We start from the raw sequence: 17362 nt of genomic DNA, 5'->3' as shown, positions 1-17362 counted from the left end.
CATTGATACTAAGTCCTCAAAAAATAAAACATTTTCTCTTACAAACATATAGTCTCGCTTCAAAAGACATATAATAAGCCATATGGATTTCTTTATCTGATGATGAAGGGTTTTAAACAAGCGGCCACTATTCGGTGCAATTACAAAGCTGGAAAGAGCAAGGAAATTATTCAATATAATTACGATTGTGTTTCGTTTAAAAGAAGAAAGTCATATATACCCAGGAAGGCTTGTGGGTGAGTAAAATAACGGCTTATTTTTAATCTGGGGTGAACTATTCCTTTACCACCATTTCTACCACTTACAGTAAACCGAATCTTGGAATAATCAGACCGGTCCTCATCATTTTCTCCAGATCCAGAGCTGGTTATGATGACCATCACTGAGTTTCATTAACCGTCATTGAGCCCCATATAAACACACCCTAATGAGATTCCCTAAACAATCATTGTCAGTGTTTATCTGTTTGAGATTGCTTTCACCGAGGGTTCATTTGTTGTGTAGGTTGACTGGGTGAATCTGTGGTGTGTAAAAAGCAGTTTATAACGGCAATTAATGGCAGGCGGCCAGTGATAATACATTGATACCACATTTGAGTGCTGCTTCAACAAATAAAAGCGAGAAATATCAGACAGATGTAAATATATAGGCACCGACAGGGGGCAAAGTTTAAACGCTTACCTTTCCAACTAGTGCAGGAATGTTCATGGAATTAGTGGCGAATCCCATTCCAAATGCCATGGCAGACTCCACCCCCAAGAAATCCGCCACAAGCCTCTCCAGTGTTTCGTGAATAGTTAAGTTGCCTATAATATATATATAAAAAAACATAAGCAAGCTAAAAAGGCATTTGAACAGAAGATATGGAAATCATTATGACTGCTGATATGAACATTGCAATAGGTTTATTTTTTTGTTGATAAAATTGTAATCTGTGTTTACTCATTTAGCAGACGCTTTTATGCAAAGGGTCCGATAGAGCAGTGGTTTTCAAACTGGGGGCCGGGGCCCCCAGGGGGGCCGCGAGATGGTGCCAGGGGGGCCCCAGTTTTATGACATTTCATGAAATACATTAATTTATCATGAATTCTGTGTAATTAAACCTAAAAAATAAGGCTACTAACCAAAAGCACTACTTTTTTGTATAATATAATGTTTTTTATTAAAATGTTTTAGAACAGTTTTTTGTCACAAATTTTCTTTGGGGGGCCGCGAAGGAATGCACCGTACATAAGGGGGGCCGCACACTGAAAAAGTTTGGGAACCACTGCGATAGAGCATGCACCATTTTGTCTAAAGCCCAGAGTATAGTCTGTTTTTATGTGTATGCAAACGTACGCACATGGTAGAACGCACAGCCTTAAAAAGCATTAATGGCAAAGCGTTTATTTGACTAGTACGTGTAAAGAGATGTTCGATGCATGCGCAGTTGCGCATTGCAACAAAATGCAATGCATCTTCTAGGCTACGTACTACATTGTCCTGTATGCTTAGCGCAACCTACACATACAATGTACGCAGGGTTTCGAAAACTGCGTCACGCACACTGCACGCAGACCCAAAATATAGACCATACTTCGACTTTAAAGGGGACATATCATGAAAATCTGATTTTTCCATGTTTAAGTGCTATAATTGGGTCCCCAGTGCTTCTATCAACCTAGAAAATATGAAAAAGATCAACCCAGCAACTAAGTTTTGGTTAACCATTCTCTGTAAAAAAAATAGGTAATTGAAATTTGGCTCCCCTTGTGATGTCAGAAACGATAATACCGCTCCTTAATCTGCACTATCCAACCACGGCACTGCCATTTAGTGCAGAGATCAACTCATTTGCATTTCAAAGGACAAAAACAGCACATTTTTGCTCACATCTACAAAGTGGCAATTTTAAAATGCTATAATAAATGATCTATTTTGTATTTTGAGCTAGAACTTCGCATACGTACTCTGGGGACACCACAGATTTATGACATCTTAAAAAAGTCTTGTGAAATGTCCCCTTTAAGGAGGCAAAAATATGTGTAGTCTACAAAGCTATGATTTTAAATAGGAGTAGAGTTGAAGCCAGGGAAATAAAAAACAACATTAAGGTTATATTAGGATATTGATCAAAGTTTTGAGCCTTTATTCAGAGAGAGAGAGAGAGAGAGAGAGAGAGAGATAGAGAGAGAGATAGAGATAAATACCAATGAAATGACATTTAAACAAGGTTTTTGCCAAAGAGCTTGTATGCACATAGAGGGTTTTGCAGCGAAGGACATTCAAATTTGTTAAATACCAATGAAATGACATTTGAAGTGAAATTTGTGAAATAAGGCATTTCAATAAACGACTAATAATCTTTTCATTGCCATTAAAGTGAAATTGCTGAATCTAAACAAAAGAGCTCAAACATAAAAAAAAACAGTTCAGATGTGTAAGATCACAAGTTATTGAGAAGCAGGTATGATCACTTACTATCCGATAAGCTAAAACGGAGCTTAAACATGGCCAATATTACCTTTCTGATCTTGTTTCTTTTTCTTTGCCAGATGTGAAATTAGATTGTTAGTTTTAATAATGATTTAAAAGTCTTTGGGTTAGTTAATTGCCACAAGTGCAACAGAAGAAAAATAAGCCTTTTACACCACACCACCGGCAGAGCAGCTGGCCGAAACCACAGTACCACAGCGGAGCGCTTTAAGAATTCATTAGACCACAGTCTATTCCAGTCAGATTAAGCGTCCCACGGTTGTGGAGGAAATTAGTTTAGAATTTCACCTTCAGCTTTTCTAGTTTCAGCGGCTCAGACTACGCAAGCGTAGTGGAAATAAATGAGATCTGTCAGAACGTGTTGGGTAAAAGGTTATTAATCACTTCAGGGATTAAAGATGTTAATGTCAAAATGTTAATGAATAAATGTGAAAACAAAAACAAAACAACATGTGATACTGGGTCATAAAATTGTAATAACCAAAAGAATAACCTCAGCCTGGCAGGTCAAATAAAAAAAAAGAAATATAGGGCAGAAATTCACCATAAATCTTGAATGTGTTCTTTTGAATTATTATAGGGGTATGATGTCAATATAATTTAAATATCTAAATAAACAACCCATTCATGTTAGAGGTTATTGTGTCTAAACATCAACATCAAATAAGAAAATTTATGAATTGATTCCCTTTTTTTTACCCGTTAACTGGCGCTGTCACGTTTACTTTAATATTTTTCATTCAAATGTTAATCTAATCACAACAAACTATTTATTGTTGGTAAGGTCTAAGAATGTAGTTTTCATATTTCAAAACCTTTTAGCAGTAATAATAATGCAGTAACTGTAATTTATTCATTTTTGACAAGAGTATAGAGCAAACCTCACAACACAAACAGTTTTTTGATTATTTTTGTGTATTAAAAATAATACTATATTGCATTTTTTATATATTACAAATAAAGGTAAACTGCTATAAAAATATAAATATTTTCCCCTCCAGACACGTCCCTCAAAAAATTTAAAGTTTCTTCTCTAAAACACAACCAAAATTAGGCTTCTAGACCAAAAAAAATGCCAGAGTTATATTCATTTGAAGGTGTATCACCTTTTCACCACCCGCCCACTCAAAAAGGGCTGCGCCAGTTAAAGGGTTAAGAAATTGAATTGGTCACACATCACAGGATGTTAAAATGCGATATGAATCAGAATGACAGGAATTTACACTAATATAATTTAAAAAAATTGTGTCCTTGCAGATCCAGAATTTTCCTGTTCTTTAATACCTCACTAAGCTAATGCCACACCCACAGTTTTTGTATTTGCTCCCCTACACAATAAATTGAAACAATAAAAAAAAAACATCATGGTTGTAGTTATAACTTAACAGTTTGTGCACATGCTCAGACTTTGAGCCCTATATATTTGCTCATGTGACTATCATTTCTGATCCTTTTGTCAATAAAATTCAGTTCTCTGCCCATCCCTATCCATAAAAGTGGTAAAGTAAAAAAAGCCTTCTGACCCAGCCAAAAGGCAATTTTTAAGCATTAAAATAAAGATTACAGCGGTGAATAAAACATATCATAACTGTTTTAAGTAAATTACATAAAATGAAACATTGGTCTAATTTAAATCCAGATAGTAGGACTGATAGCCCAACTAACCGCTAGTTAGTCAAACTTGTTCTTTAGACACAGTCTTAAATCCACGGTTACCGTATGTTTATGCAACCGGCCACTGGTGCATTACAGCAGTCTAATGAAGTGAGAAATGATAAACAGATCTCCTTCACCTTGCTGGAGTTAATAACCAGGTAGAAACTGGACAGAAAACAAACTAAAACCCAACTGATACTGGCATTTAAATGCCGTATTAAAATACCTTTCCAGGACAGGTGGCAATAGAAATCTTTGTCAATCATTTAAATGGAGCAAATCATTTTATTCCAGCTTTGGTAAAGGTTAACATATATTATAACAATATAATTTTGACTTCCTGCTCAGTTTGTGAAAACAAACAAAAATCATGTTTACAGTAATGCACTTAGAATTGAAGTAGAATTGAACGATTCACCCTTTATACATTATGGCCTATTTTCACAGATAGGGATTAGATTAAAGGGATAGTTCGGTCAAAAATGATATTAAACCCATGATTTACTCACCCCAAAGCTGTCCGAGTTGCATATGTCCATCATTTTCAGACAAACACATTTTCGGATATTTTAGAAAATGTTTTAGATCTTTCAGTTGATTAAATGTAATGTTACGGGGTCCACGACCTTCAAGTCCAAAAAAAGTGCGTCCATCCTTCACAAAATAAATCCAAATGGCTCCAGGATGATAAACAAAGGTCTTCTGAGGGTAATCCGTGCGGTGTTGTTGTAGAAATATTCATATTTCAAACTTTATTAACGTAAATAAATACCTTCCGGTAGCGCCGTCATCTTAGACTCCTCTGTATTCAGGAGAGAGCAGTAGCGTAGTGTACGCACTTTTCTTAGTGACGTATGACAATTCGGAGGGCGGGGGCACAGAGCAGCAGCAGAGTAACCTCCGTAAGCGCTACCGGAAGGTAGTTATTTTAGTTTATAAAGTTTACAATATGGATATTTCTACAACAACGCTCTGAATGGGATCTCTATGAAAAGTCTGTCACGAAAATGGAATTATCTCTGCTTTTTGCTCAAAATGTGGTGTTTTTGCAGAAACCTACCCATATTCAAAAGCTGATTACAAAAAAACCACTTAAGGTAGGATGAAACGGTTTGTTTTGTTTGAAAGCAGAGGGTCTGTTCTTTCATTTGGTATATTGTGTGTTTATATATTTAAAGAAGAACATTTTCTGGAAGGCATTAAACTTTGGTGAAAATCATGAAAAACGCTGGCGCCGGCTGGCAACTTTTTTTAAAAACGCTGGCGGTGAAAGAGTTAATAGCCTTGTCTGTTCAAAGTTATGTATCCGTTATATACTTATCAAATAACCTTTCTAAACTCCTTTTTTTAAGATTGTAGTCCCAACAAAAAAATGAAGATTTACGCAACAGGTTACAGAACAAATTTCAAAATAAAAGGGTTAGTTATGTACTTCACTTATTCTTGTATCATTCCAAACCCGCACAATTTTCTTCTACAGTGGAAGAAAATCTCCTTTTCCATGGAAGTGAAGACATTCTGGAGAAACCACTGTTTTACTTTAGTGAAAATGATTAGGGACTGAAATCTGATGTCAGTCACTAAAATCTTTGTAAGAAAGAAAATTGTACAGGTTTGGGAAAACATCAGGGTAAGTGTATAATGCCGTGCCCCATAGACATCCACTGTACGTGCATTACTGTAAACACACTTTTTGGTTTTACAAACATTAGATAAGCCTTACTTGTTTGAATCAAGTAAATTCCACCAGCACTTGTCCCAGGAATTCAAAGACAGAAGAAAGATTATACTTTTTTAACAAGGACAAGTCTCAATTACAGTAGGAGAGATTTCAATTAAAGCTCAGATTTCTGAGCAGCTTAACTTTTGTCCCATAGGAAACTGTCGTTTACATAAAGTACAACAAACAACATTTGCTGTGATAACATCACCATGGTGAAGCATTTAGCTCTTGTTATATTGAATTTGACACATAAATGCTACGTAGTGGACTCCTCTATTCACTTTTGAGTATACGATACCTGTAAGTATTTGTAACTAAGCAAATGTAAAACCTGATTGTCTCTTTGTACATTTAAATAGCCTTTAGTGACAGAAAAAAACATTTGCATTATGAATTTCAAAGATACAGGGAACACTCCTACAGGCAGAATTTTTGTAAATGATTAACGCCACAGCACAGTCTTTAAACCTGCCACCAAAAACAAACACAGGCCATATTGATCTTGATTGTGAACAAAACCCTTTATGTTTTATTATGTTATAGTTAGGGTATAGGTTTTGACATCTAACTGTGGCCGGTTGAATAAACTTCTTAGAAACCCATTACTTTATTACCTCTCTCACTGCAAAAAAAAAATTACTTTCTTACTTAGTATTTTTGTCTTGTTTTCAGTAGAAATATAAAAAAATTCTTAAATCAAGATGAGCAAAAGAAAATAAGTCTAGTTTTAAGACCAAAAATATACAATTTAAGTAAATTTGTGCTTAAAACAAGCAAAAATATCTGTCAATGGGGAGCAAAAAAATGTCTTAAATTAAATGTCTAAGAAAAAAGTCAACTTGTTAACTTAAATAGTATATTTTTGTCTAATCAAGAAAAAGCATCTTCATTTAAGAATTTTTTGATATATCTACTGAAAACAAGACAAAAATGCTAAGTAAAGTCATTTTTTTGCAGTGCAACCATCTGTAAAACCGTATGAGGCAAGACTGCATTCTGCATTTTTTATACCAGTCCCTGAATCAGCATAAATGCGTGTGCAAATGAAAACAACAAGTTCTGCATGTGGCACTTCAATGCAAAAAACAGTGTCATGTTCACAATCCACCTGTTATCCAAGTGTTGGCGTAATGTTATTTATTTCTGTACAAACGGGCTGCCTTTTCATGTAAAATAGGCTTATTATTAAGTCTATTTTTGCCTGGTAAAATTGAATTTGTGCTACTACTTTGCACATGCAAACTCTGTTCAGCACCAATTTTTGTGCGTGTTTGCACCGTAACATGATCTTCTGGATTTCATGCAAAAACCAAACAAAAACAGCACAGATACCCCATGCAAATAAATCACACGAATGGTGTCATCAACTCTGTGAATGAATTCCCTGCTGAGTCTTAATGAGGAGTCAGGGGGGTTATTTGTTATTGCTCACATCACAGAGCGCCCGCAGAAATATATCCCAAAACACTGACAGCTTATATGCAAAAATTAAAGAATCCTTCAAAAGAATAATAAATAAATGAAGACTTATCGGACACATACTCGCTTATAACAAATATCTACATGACTAACAGTCGTGTTTGTATAATCTATTTCTGTGATGGCATTTGGTTAAGGTTTACTGTAGTAGTGCAGAAACTGCATAAACCTGTTTGTGAAGGCTTTCCCAGATGGCCTACTTTAAAATGGAAATGATCTGATATCTGACAAAACTCATATCAGTAAAGGGGTGTATATTCATTACGTCTAAATGCTCGTGAGAGGAACAGACATCTCAAAAGAGGTAGCTACAGTCATCAACTAGCTAAAAAATGCCACATACGCACCAAACCAGAAAAACCAGATAGCACAGCGTTGGTCACACCAAAGAATTTCAAACTGTGAAACTGCTTAGTTCTAATACAATCTAAACCACAATCACATGGGGTTCACACCTTATGAAAGTGTGTTCTTTTTTCATAAATATTTAATATGAATTAACCTCATCAATCCCATTGAATACCTTAGATCTAAACATTACACGTTTCCATTACTTAAGGATTTTATTCATTCATTCATTGTTTAACCTAAACGTTTAAACAACAATGCATTACAAAAATATTTCATGGCTGCTATAGACGCTTTCATCGGACCCACGTGCGTTGTCACGGTTACGCTTCTGGGCGGAACTTAACTTGCAGTTTCTGTTTGTTTAATGGTCTGACGAGTGGCTAAACTAAACTCTGGAACAAATGCCTTGTAGAAAAGACAGGGTCCCCACACCTTAGTTAACTTCAAATTCAAGGACCTTTCAAGGACTTTCCAGGTCCAATAACCTCAAATTCAAGGACTAAATGTGGGGACACATTTTAAGTGAGAGCAAGGTAACATCGTGTTACCTTTTAAGATATATTGTTACAGTTCCCTTTCCAGGGAACTCGCGCTGCGTCACTGCAGTGACACTTTGGGAATGCCCCCAGGGGTAAGTGTGTCTGAATGTGTATATCAAATTCAACCAATGGTGAGGCTTATAGACAAAGACAGGGTGATGCGTAGGCCAGGAAGTATATAGCTATCTGAAATATTGCCAAAAATGGCGTTACAGGGATGCAGAATGTATGGCAAGGGAGACGCAGCGTCTCTTTCCCTTTTAAGGGAACAACAGTTACATATGCAATCCGAGACATTTTAATGACAGGCTCCTTGGTAACATCGCGCAAGGCAAAAAAAGAGGGTGACATCTAGTGAAGAAGACTAGTAATTTGATTAACGTTAATCTTACGTTCATTTTTTGCAGAAAAAAAAATCGATTCTGCTCTTTGAGAATCGATTCTGAATCGACCACGTATAAAAAAAAAACGATTAATCGAAAAATCAAATTTTTTTGCCCAGCCCTATTAAAAAGTCTAGAATTTGTATGATATTATCCTATACTACACAGGGAATATGGATTTTTTCCAGAAAACTTCTTGCATAAAATAGATTCAAGCACTTTCAATGACCTGTATCTATGCATGTATATTTTCAAAAACCTCCCAGGGCCTTGGATTTTTCCCCCCAGATTCACAAACTTTCAAGGATTTCAAGGACCCGTGGGAAGTACCCTCAAAATAACAAATGTTTTGGTTTTCTTAAAGACGAGGGGAGATGGTGATCATCGATCACCGCTACAGGTATGTGAAGGGAGGATCTGTAGATAGCATTGTATACATTATATAGTACACATTTTACACAGTGACGTTAGCTCAGTGTAGTTTTTGAGACGCTTTATCTATATAAGGTAACAAAGGTAATCTACTTGTTGTTTAATTTGTTTATTATCAGAAATAAACGACTCTAAAACGACTCTGTTGTTATTGATTATTTACCAGAAGTTATGTTTGTTTAGGTTGTTACTGCTAAAACCATCAATACTTAAAAGTAACCATATAATTTATATAAAAGTTCTGTAAAGAGAAATCCAGTCAATCATCAACTTACACTGCAAAACCAGTAAATCTTTGGGCTTTGTAATAAATCACCAAAGACAAACCTGTCACATCTATATGTTAAGGAATCCTATGAACGCAGCTCAAAGCCGGTCTGCTCACAAATGCATAAATTTGTTTTTTTCATAAAAACACTGGATAAGTCCTCAAAGTTGCTAAACGGCATACTGCGCTTGTTCTTAAGCAAGCACAAATGTCACGTGCCCCAGAAGAGCAGACACGCTGGGTGATATGCCTTTTAGTTGAGATTGCAGGTAGGTTTCAGTTGTGGTAAAACCGCAGACATACTCACAAAGTTCCTGTCTTGTGCTGCATGCCCCCACTCCATACTGCTTGGTCTGGTCTGCTACAGTTTTCAGGAAGTCAACGTTGTTCTCAGCGAAGCCCAAATAGTTGTATGATCCCATGTTGATGACGTTTTCAATCGTTCGGCCTGTTAACCTTTCAGAATAGTAACACAAGGATTGGGCTTTTATTATTATCGATCTCTCTTGACAAGCTTATTGTGAACACATCAGTGAGTATCTGAATCAATTAATATCATATTGGAGCAACTGTATTACAGGAAGAGAATAGAATTAGGACGGATGGATGATGAAGAAACAATGATTAACATGAGCTGTAAAACCATTTACTAATACTAAAACTAGCTTAGATCATAAAAGCTGGTCAACTTGGTCTTTCTGGTCAAGCTGGTGGTCAAGGAAGACTTTCTGGTTAATCTAGTTTGGAAAGCTGCTGGGTATCTGTTCAACAAGGTCATAACTACCTGAAAGTCCAGTTGTAATCGTCAGAGACCCGTTCCATGAGGTCAAAAACAGGACCAGGTAAAGTGCATATGGGCCGGTTCCAGTTGTCCCTGACCCTCATGTACAGGTTTCGGGTATAAAAGTTTTCAAAATCTTGATACAGAGGAACAAAATCCTGTAATGCAAGAAGTAAATACTATTTATTATGACATTCAACATACAATAAGCATGTCTAAAACAATCCAAGATCACTATTTTGAGCTTCTTGCTTTAATACGCTCCATTTATTTCAACCGTAGAAGCGTATCTGACCACAGGAAAGACACTGACTGTGTTGTTTCGAAACCATTCATTCAGTGGGTACCATAAAACTTATTCAAGTCTATCTATCCTTAAGTAAACTCTGCTAAAGACAAAGGGAGAGGCTAAGTAAACTTCCCATTATGTTGCCTTCATTAAACATACTTTCAGCTTCTCTGAATACTACTGTAGTTGGTAACTGTAGAACATAAAGGCAGTGAACATTTGCATAATTGTCTTTTGCTGGAAGTTTTAGGTTAATGAGAAGGTATCTGATTTGTAATTTATGTTTAAGATCGCCCATAAAATGCATTGTCTGAAGAGACCAAGATAATACTCAAACACAATACATTCTCTCTCGTCTTTTATGTTCTTATTTCTCATTTACAGAGCACACAGCGCGCACACAAATTAAACCTCTGCTAGTGTTTTGACACATATGGCAATGTTGAGACCCATGTTTCACACAGAGAGCAGAAGAAACAGAAATGATTCAGGTTCATTTGAGGCCACAAATGTATATATATATATATATTTTTTAATGTCAATAGAGTGCACAAGTATATATATATATATATATATATATATACACAACTCATGAAGTTGCTCAAATCCCTTTCGCGCCACAGAACGCCACTCACATAGTTTAACATTAAATAACATCATATTTGTCCCAAATCATTAACGATTAACATTGGCTGTTAACGTATATTTTGCATTTTGAAGTAGATGTTATTTGACTTGCGCTATTTAATGTGCACTTCCGGTGTATGATACCTCCGAGTTGTCCTAGACGCGACTTGACGCGACACTGAGCTGCGTGTCCAGTGTGCGACCCCCTTTAGGCCACCATCACCCAACTTGTGGTTTTAGAAGTTTTAATGTCCATTCATATTTATTATTCAATCTATTTTATTAAGATACAAACAGGAAATATGTACAAAAAATTTTTTTTCAGGACTAAGTTTTCTTTAGGCATAGTGTTAAGTGTGACCTCCCTTGGCACTAAACACATCTTTCGCGTTGTTGAGCAGAATGAGGATTTCATTTTATTTAGGTTTATGTAATATATTTATGTTTAGTATATATATAGTACATTATGCCAAGAAATTGTGCTATCAGCATTGCTACAGTGAAGTCTGATTCAAACTCATGTCCCACTGATGTCTTGTGAAGGAATAAAATGTAAACTAGGGATGCATTGATAGGAGTGCATTGATACCAATACTGGTCACTTGCTCACTTATTTAAACTTTTGTCATTCAAATAGATCAATGTTTTATACAGGCAAAGTTCAAAAACACATGCATTAAGGCTAGTTTATTGCTGCATTATGAAATCATTTTCATTGAAAGTTGATTGGGTTCATTTGGCATTCAATAGGCCAACATTAACATTACTATATCCAGAGAAAAACATTGGATAATGCAACAGGCATTGCTGTATACAGCTCAGTGACTTTACACAGTTAAACAAACTATTGGTTTTGGAGATGTATTACATTTTTCCACCCGTACCGATAGACGATCATTAAGAGTGATACTAACTTTAACATTAACTTAATTCTGAAGATTACATTTTATTCATTCATATAATGACCATTAATGTAGTTCTAAAGGTAGGATTGTGAGGACCATAAACATTCAGGCCTGTCAATCATAATTGTGAGAGTATATAAGGCCACCTTAATGCCTCTGCATCTAGGGGTGTGACGGTTGTTATATAACCATGAGACCACTGGTTATAGCTGAACACCGTCATTAGAACTCTATAACCACCAAAACCGTGTTATTAAAATATATATATTTAAAACATTTTTCATCACAGAGAATGTTTAAATACTGATTAAAAACAATTGTTAACAGTCTGTGTTATTAATAGGGATGCACCGTTACCGATACTGGTATCGGCTATCGGCCTCAATACCACGTTTTCTAAAGTACTCGTACTCGTTAAAAGTCCCCCGATACCAGGGATCGATACCATGGTCTGAGAAATGTCTATGTTTGAGCGGCGTGTAAGGGGTTAATGCCTCTTGTGTTGTCCAAAAAGGCAGAGTTTACAACAAACTGGAAAACTAGTCCCTTGTTTTTTTGTTAAATTATATGACTGTTACCTGTAAGTTTAAATCATGTTATTTATTAAGTACTCAGTATCGGTATCGGCAAGTACTGAAATGCAAGTACTCGTACTCCAAAAAAGTGGCATCGGTGCATCCCTAGTTATTAATGACCTATGTCATTTCCAACTGTATTTGATTCTTTGGAAAACAGCGTAAGTGAGATGTGCAGATGACTCATGAACATGGAGAATATATCAGGTCAATTAACTATTCGCAAAGACCCGACCCCCTTAGTTTTTGTCGCTGTGTCCGACAAGATATGCCGCTCTCATGACCCACCATGTTTTCACGCAGTGAAAAATGCATTGCGGGGCAGAGAAAACACCGACAACGCGCTGACACACAGGACAGACCAGGTTACTTTTTGGTTACTTTTGATATTAAACAAAGTTTCACCTTAAAATCATCTCTTCCTTCCAGTTAATTTATAGCATCAATAAAACATGAATGATCATAAGAAGGAATGTTGTTTTAACCGCAAAAAGGCGTCCTTACAGTCCACTTTTCAAATTAAAATCCTCCAATGTTAATCTACTAATTCTCCTGACTGCTTTGGATGGCAAAGAAGTATGATTGGTCAGATCACCTGTCAATCAAGCTCCATGGTTTCAAACGACAGGTCAGAGGGATATGCGTCCTAGTCTAAAGAAGGTGGTCGTTGGGTGATAGCTGTGAAAACACATTCACTGCTAGTTGTCTTGCTGTTGATTTTAAATAAACGTAGAGAAAGTAGCTAATCAGTGTCTGCTCGTTTGTCAGTCGTCCTATAACAGACGAACGTCGCAACGCGCAAAACGCCATAACTGTCATCATCAATTCTGAAACCGGCACACACCCCTATCTGCATCCAGCTGCAATTCTTCCGGCATCCCTCCTCCTCTCTCTATTTCTTCCTTTGCGCCGTTCTGTTGCAGGGGGTGAAGCCCCAGCCTCAGGTTTGCTCTCTCTGAATGTTCAAAGCTCCCTTCGAGGACAGCAAGCCAAGATGTTTACCATAGCCATTAAGACTGACTGTGCAGACGAACTAGTCAAATATTGAACAGTAAACAAGAGACATTTTCTATACACCGAACTCAAATTCATAGCATTTTTCTGTTCTCTTTTGATTGACAGGATCTGCCACAACTCTCGTCTGTTTTTAAACTATTTTTTAAATGCAAAAAAAAAAAAGATTTTATTGACGGATACCGATTACTGGGCAATATATCAGTGCATCTCTAATTGGTTTGTTATATTTGCCTATTCATGCTATAGCCGATATTGAAATCAGCCAATAAACATCGGCAGGCGATACATCAGTGCATCTCTAATTTAGACAGCTGGTTGCATTGATTTATTATGTTTAAACAACATAGCACAAGTGATCCTCTTGAATAATAATATCTCATTTAATATTAGCAGTTTTGAGAGAATGCACACCAAAGAAACATCTTTGTGAGGGTGGTGATCTCAAAGGACAAACAGCGAGTAGAAACAATAAAAATCTCCTTTGAGGTTTAATTGCGTCTTTAACCTCCCCAGCATTAGCTCACACATACCATGGAGATTTTCCATAGTAAACAATGCGTAATTAATCTACACTTATGACAAATTGCTTTTGATATGTCCTCATTTTTCAGTCAACATGAATAACAGTGTCTGGTAAATGAATGTACATGTAGATAAGAAAACATTGTGTCATAGGCTACTGAAAACTCTTGGGACTGCATGAATCTCATCAATATTTGTATTTTTGTTGGGTAAATATTAAGTACTCCAGTCTGAATATTTTACCTGTAAAGATTTACGTAAAGTTTTACACACCAGTTCATAAAAAATAGTTAAACAAAATGAAGTAAAAGATTGTTTCTCCTCAGTGTGCATAAAAACTGGGGAAAAACAACTTTACATCTTGGGAAATGTTGCACAAATGACTGTGTTTAACTATAATATGAACCTACAAGATAAGTGCACATACCTTTTGCTCTTCTCTCTCCTTTGCCTGATTGCACTTCTCTAAGCCAACGGCTCTCAAAAAGTCTCTGAAATAGCCAAACAGGGTTACAATACCAAACCCCATGTATGTCAGGACAGCTACATACATAGGAGCCTCTTCAAATGAATCTTCACCCCTAACTTGAGGCCGATGATAACCGTTTCCTTTGCCATTGGTCTGCACCTATAACATGAAATGTGTTAACACAACTTTAACTCAACAACAGATTGTACTAATATTACAGATGAATACCAATAAATCAAATAAGAAGAGCACTGAAGTATTAATAATCCCACAATATCATTCTTGGGGTAACAACGCTGAACTGGAAAACAAGGTAACATCAAATGCCACTACCGTAGGCTACAGCTTCATAAAATGTAAACACCCAAATTTACATACAAAACAAATATAGCTTTAAAATGTGTTTATAACTTTTAAAGTACTTTTCATACAATACAAAGTGTTTAAACCGAATGTATATTCATTTTACAATAGTAAAGCATGGGCGATGGTCTGGCGTATATAAATAGCCTAAACTATTGTCATCAATAACTAACTTACACAGACGAAGGGAATTTTGGTTACGTTTTTAAATAATGCCTCGATTTGTTGTTGAAAAGAACCCAAAAGGCCGATAAGCCTGTCAGAAATAAACTGAAGCACCTTGCAGCACTTGAGAACCGCCCAAACGAACCGATTCACTGAATTGTACGCGATGATATGCGCCTGTAAACGCTCTAATATACAGCATTGTTGACCAGTAAAGGGAGATTTTTTAACTTAGATCCAGTTTTAATAAAAATGTAGTGAATTGTTATAGAGTCCGTGAATTAATTTCTGAATTAATTCATTGAAACGAACCGTTCAATCGAACCGATTCACTGAATGTATCAAGACTCCCAGGCAACGCAGGACAACTTTATGGGAATTTCAAACTAAGAGTATGTTAAATAAAAGTTACTATCCATAAAACTACTGCGAATAAGGCCTACCAGTATGAGTCATGTAAAATACTTAATAACTAAATAAACAACGTAACTCGTTAATTAGTATAAGTGCAATGTGACATACCCGTACGTGTTTGTGATATCCATTTTTCACACCACTGTCATCTTTCAGTTGTTTCTGTTCAAAGCTAGACTTCAGCGATCCATTACGTTGATGACAACCAGCAGTCCGTATCATGTTTGCGAGGTTAGTTACAAGTTACAAAGTTGAACTTCTCTTCTCAGTCGTTCAGTTTAAAGAAGTGCGTACATGTCCGTTGAGTTGTAATTCATTACAGAGTTTATCGCCCGACGTCATGCTCAATTCACTTTGATTTGTGTACACACAACTTTGGACCAGGAAGTGTTCACGGACATCAGGCGAGCGACGCGATGCGACGCATCTATGGACGCTCCCAGTCAGCTTCGCTGATCAATATGGCAGAGCTCTTACTTTGAGCTCTAGTTTTGTTACGTGATCACTTTCACACTTTACTCTGTCATACTTTATCATTCCGCCCATATACTGTCTATGAAGAGATAGAAGTGAAAGTAAAACTGATTAAGGAGAAACGTGTTCCTAAATTACATCAGGTAAGTTAAATAGCATATTGTTGTGCAATATGAACGAACTACACTGTATAATATTTGTTGTGTTGAATAGATCATGTGAGTAGATAATTTAAATTAATTTCTCTTGTTATTAAATATTTTAAATATTTTGCCAAAATACCATATTACTAATAGGGAGTGTGTTAAATTTTACTAGGCTTACAGTAACCTACACACCCTGTTTTTGTCAACTGAGGTGTCATTGCAGTTTCAACGCAGCATTTTGCACACCCCACCAACTGCATTTAGCACAATGTGGGAAGCCTTCACCACAGAACAAGAAGTCATTGTGTTTACACCAATAGAGGAATAGATTCTTCTCGACTCTTCTGTGTGATTTGTGATGGAAACAAGTGTATACTGTAGGTGGTGTACCATGAGTGCACATTGGCTCACCGTTTTAATTCCTGACTTTACCCTGCCCTCTATTTAGTGCATTATTCTTGCTTTCTCAGTGGGACTGTGCTCACATAAAATGGGATAAACGAACACCTGAGTGACCAAAGGAGATACTATCCAGAGAGACCCCTGATGATGAAAACAGAGATAAAATGAGAGTGGCAATGTGTGGCTGTGGAAACTGGCAGCAGCCTGCAGCTGTCTGAACTAATGCTGGACCAACCATGGATCTGTCACTGCTAATTAACCACAGTTTCCCTCTGGTTTCATTTCTCTCTCTCTCTCCTAACTAAACCCGAAGCCCTCCCCTCTGTCCACCTCTACCCCTCGTTTCTCCACATCCATAAAGCCTCTGTGCTAAGGGAGCAGCGCTAGCCTAGATCTGTCATGCATCGTTAGCTTTATTAATATTAGCACTCATTATTTATCTCATATTTGTATGGCAGGTGCTTCTGTGCTGCCTTCCTATAAACCACTCGCTTACCAGTTAGGCACGAGAGGCCTTGGTTGTTTTATAACATTACATTATTTTTATTTTATAGTTGTTTAACTTCTTGTAAACGAATGTATAAACAAAATAGAGAAGGAAGGAAATAAAACATATAACAGAATACAGAGGTGGTTGTCTGTAATTCTCCAGGCTTTTGATATAAACTGTGTGGTTGCCCTACTTAAAGTCCCACCTTTTTTGGCTGCCTACTAACCAAACATTTACTAGCAGTACATTATATGTATGTTGTTATGCCTTGTCCTCATTTCACGAAACCATATCGTGTTTGTTTTTGCTTTCAAGAAAGGTTCCTATTTTGCTAATGACCCCTATGCAAAAAAAGTTTTACTGCACTTTGCATGCAGGATCGGTTCCTGAAATAAACATGAAAAGGTGTTTTGTTTG

The 17362-nt window shown here is 36.5% G+C and overlaps 1 protein-coding gene and 1 long non-coding RNA gene across 2 annotated transcripts in view; one reads left to right on the top strand and one right to left on the bottom strand.

Moving 5' to 3' along the window:
* Positions 1–15900, bottom strand: part of sptlc3 (serine palmitoyltransferase, long chain base subunit 3) — a 42529-nt gene extending 26629 nt beyond the window's left edge. Inside the window, exons 1-5 of the mRNA XM_065296415.2 lie at positions 15542–15900; positions 14450–14650; positions 10091–10245; positions 9614–9762; positions 682–806 (exon numbers count right to left, since the gene is read on the bottom strand). Of these exons, the coding sequence (XP_065152487.1) occupies positions 682–806; positions 9614–9762; positions 10091–10245; positions 14450–14650; positions 15542–15655 (744 nt within the window). The 5' untranslated portion in view covers positions 15656–15900. The remainder of the gene's footprint in view (positions 1–681; positions 807–9613; positions 9763–10090; positions 10246–14449; positions 14651–15541) is intronic.
* A 10-nt stretch (positions 15901–15910) lies between these two features.
* Positions 15911–17078, top strand: LOC135786824 (uncharacterized). The gene is made up of 2 exons (XR_010547001.2): positions 15911–16050; positions 16524–17078. It is a non-coding gene; the product is annotated as an uncharacterized lncRNA (long non-coding RNA).
* Positions 17079–17362: the final 284 nt, after the last annotated feature.

Source organism: Paramisgurnus dabryanus, chromosome 20 (genome assembly GCF_030506205.2).
Source record: "Paramisgurnus dabryanus chromosome 20, PD_genome_1.1, whole genome shotgun sequence".
Lineage (NCBI taxonomy): Eukaryota > Metazoa > Chordata > Actinopteri > Cypriniformes > Cobitidae > Paramisgurnus > Paramisgurnus dabryanus.
This window is presented reverse-complemented; position numbering and strand designations above follow the sequence as displayed.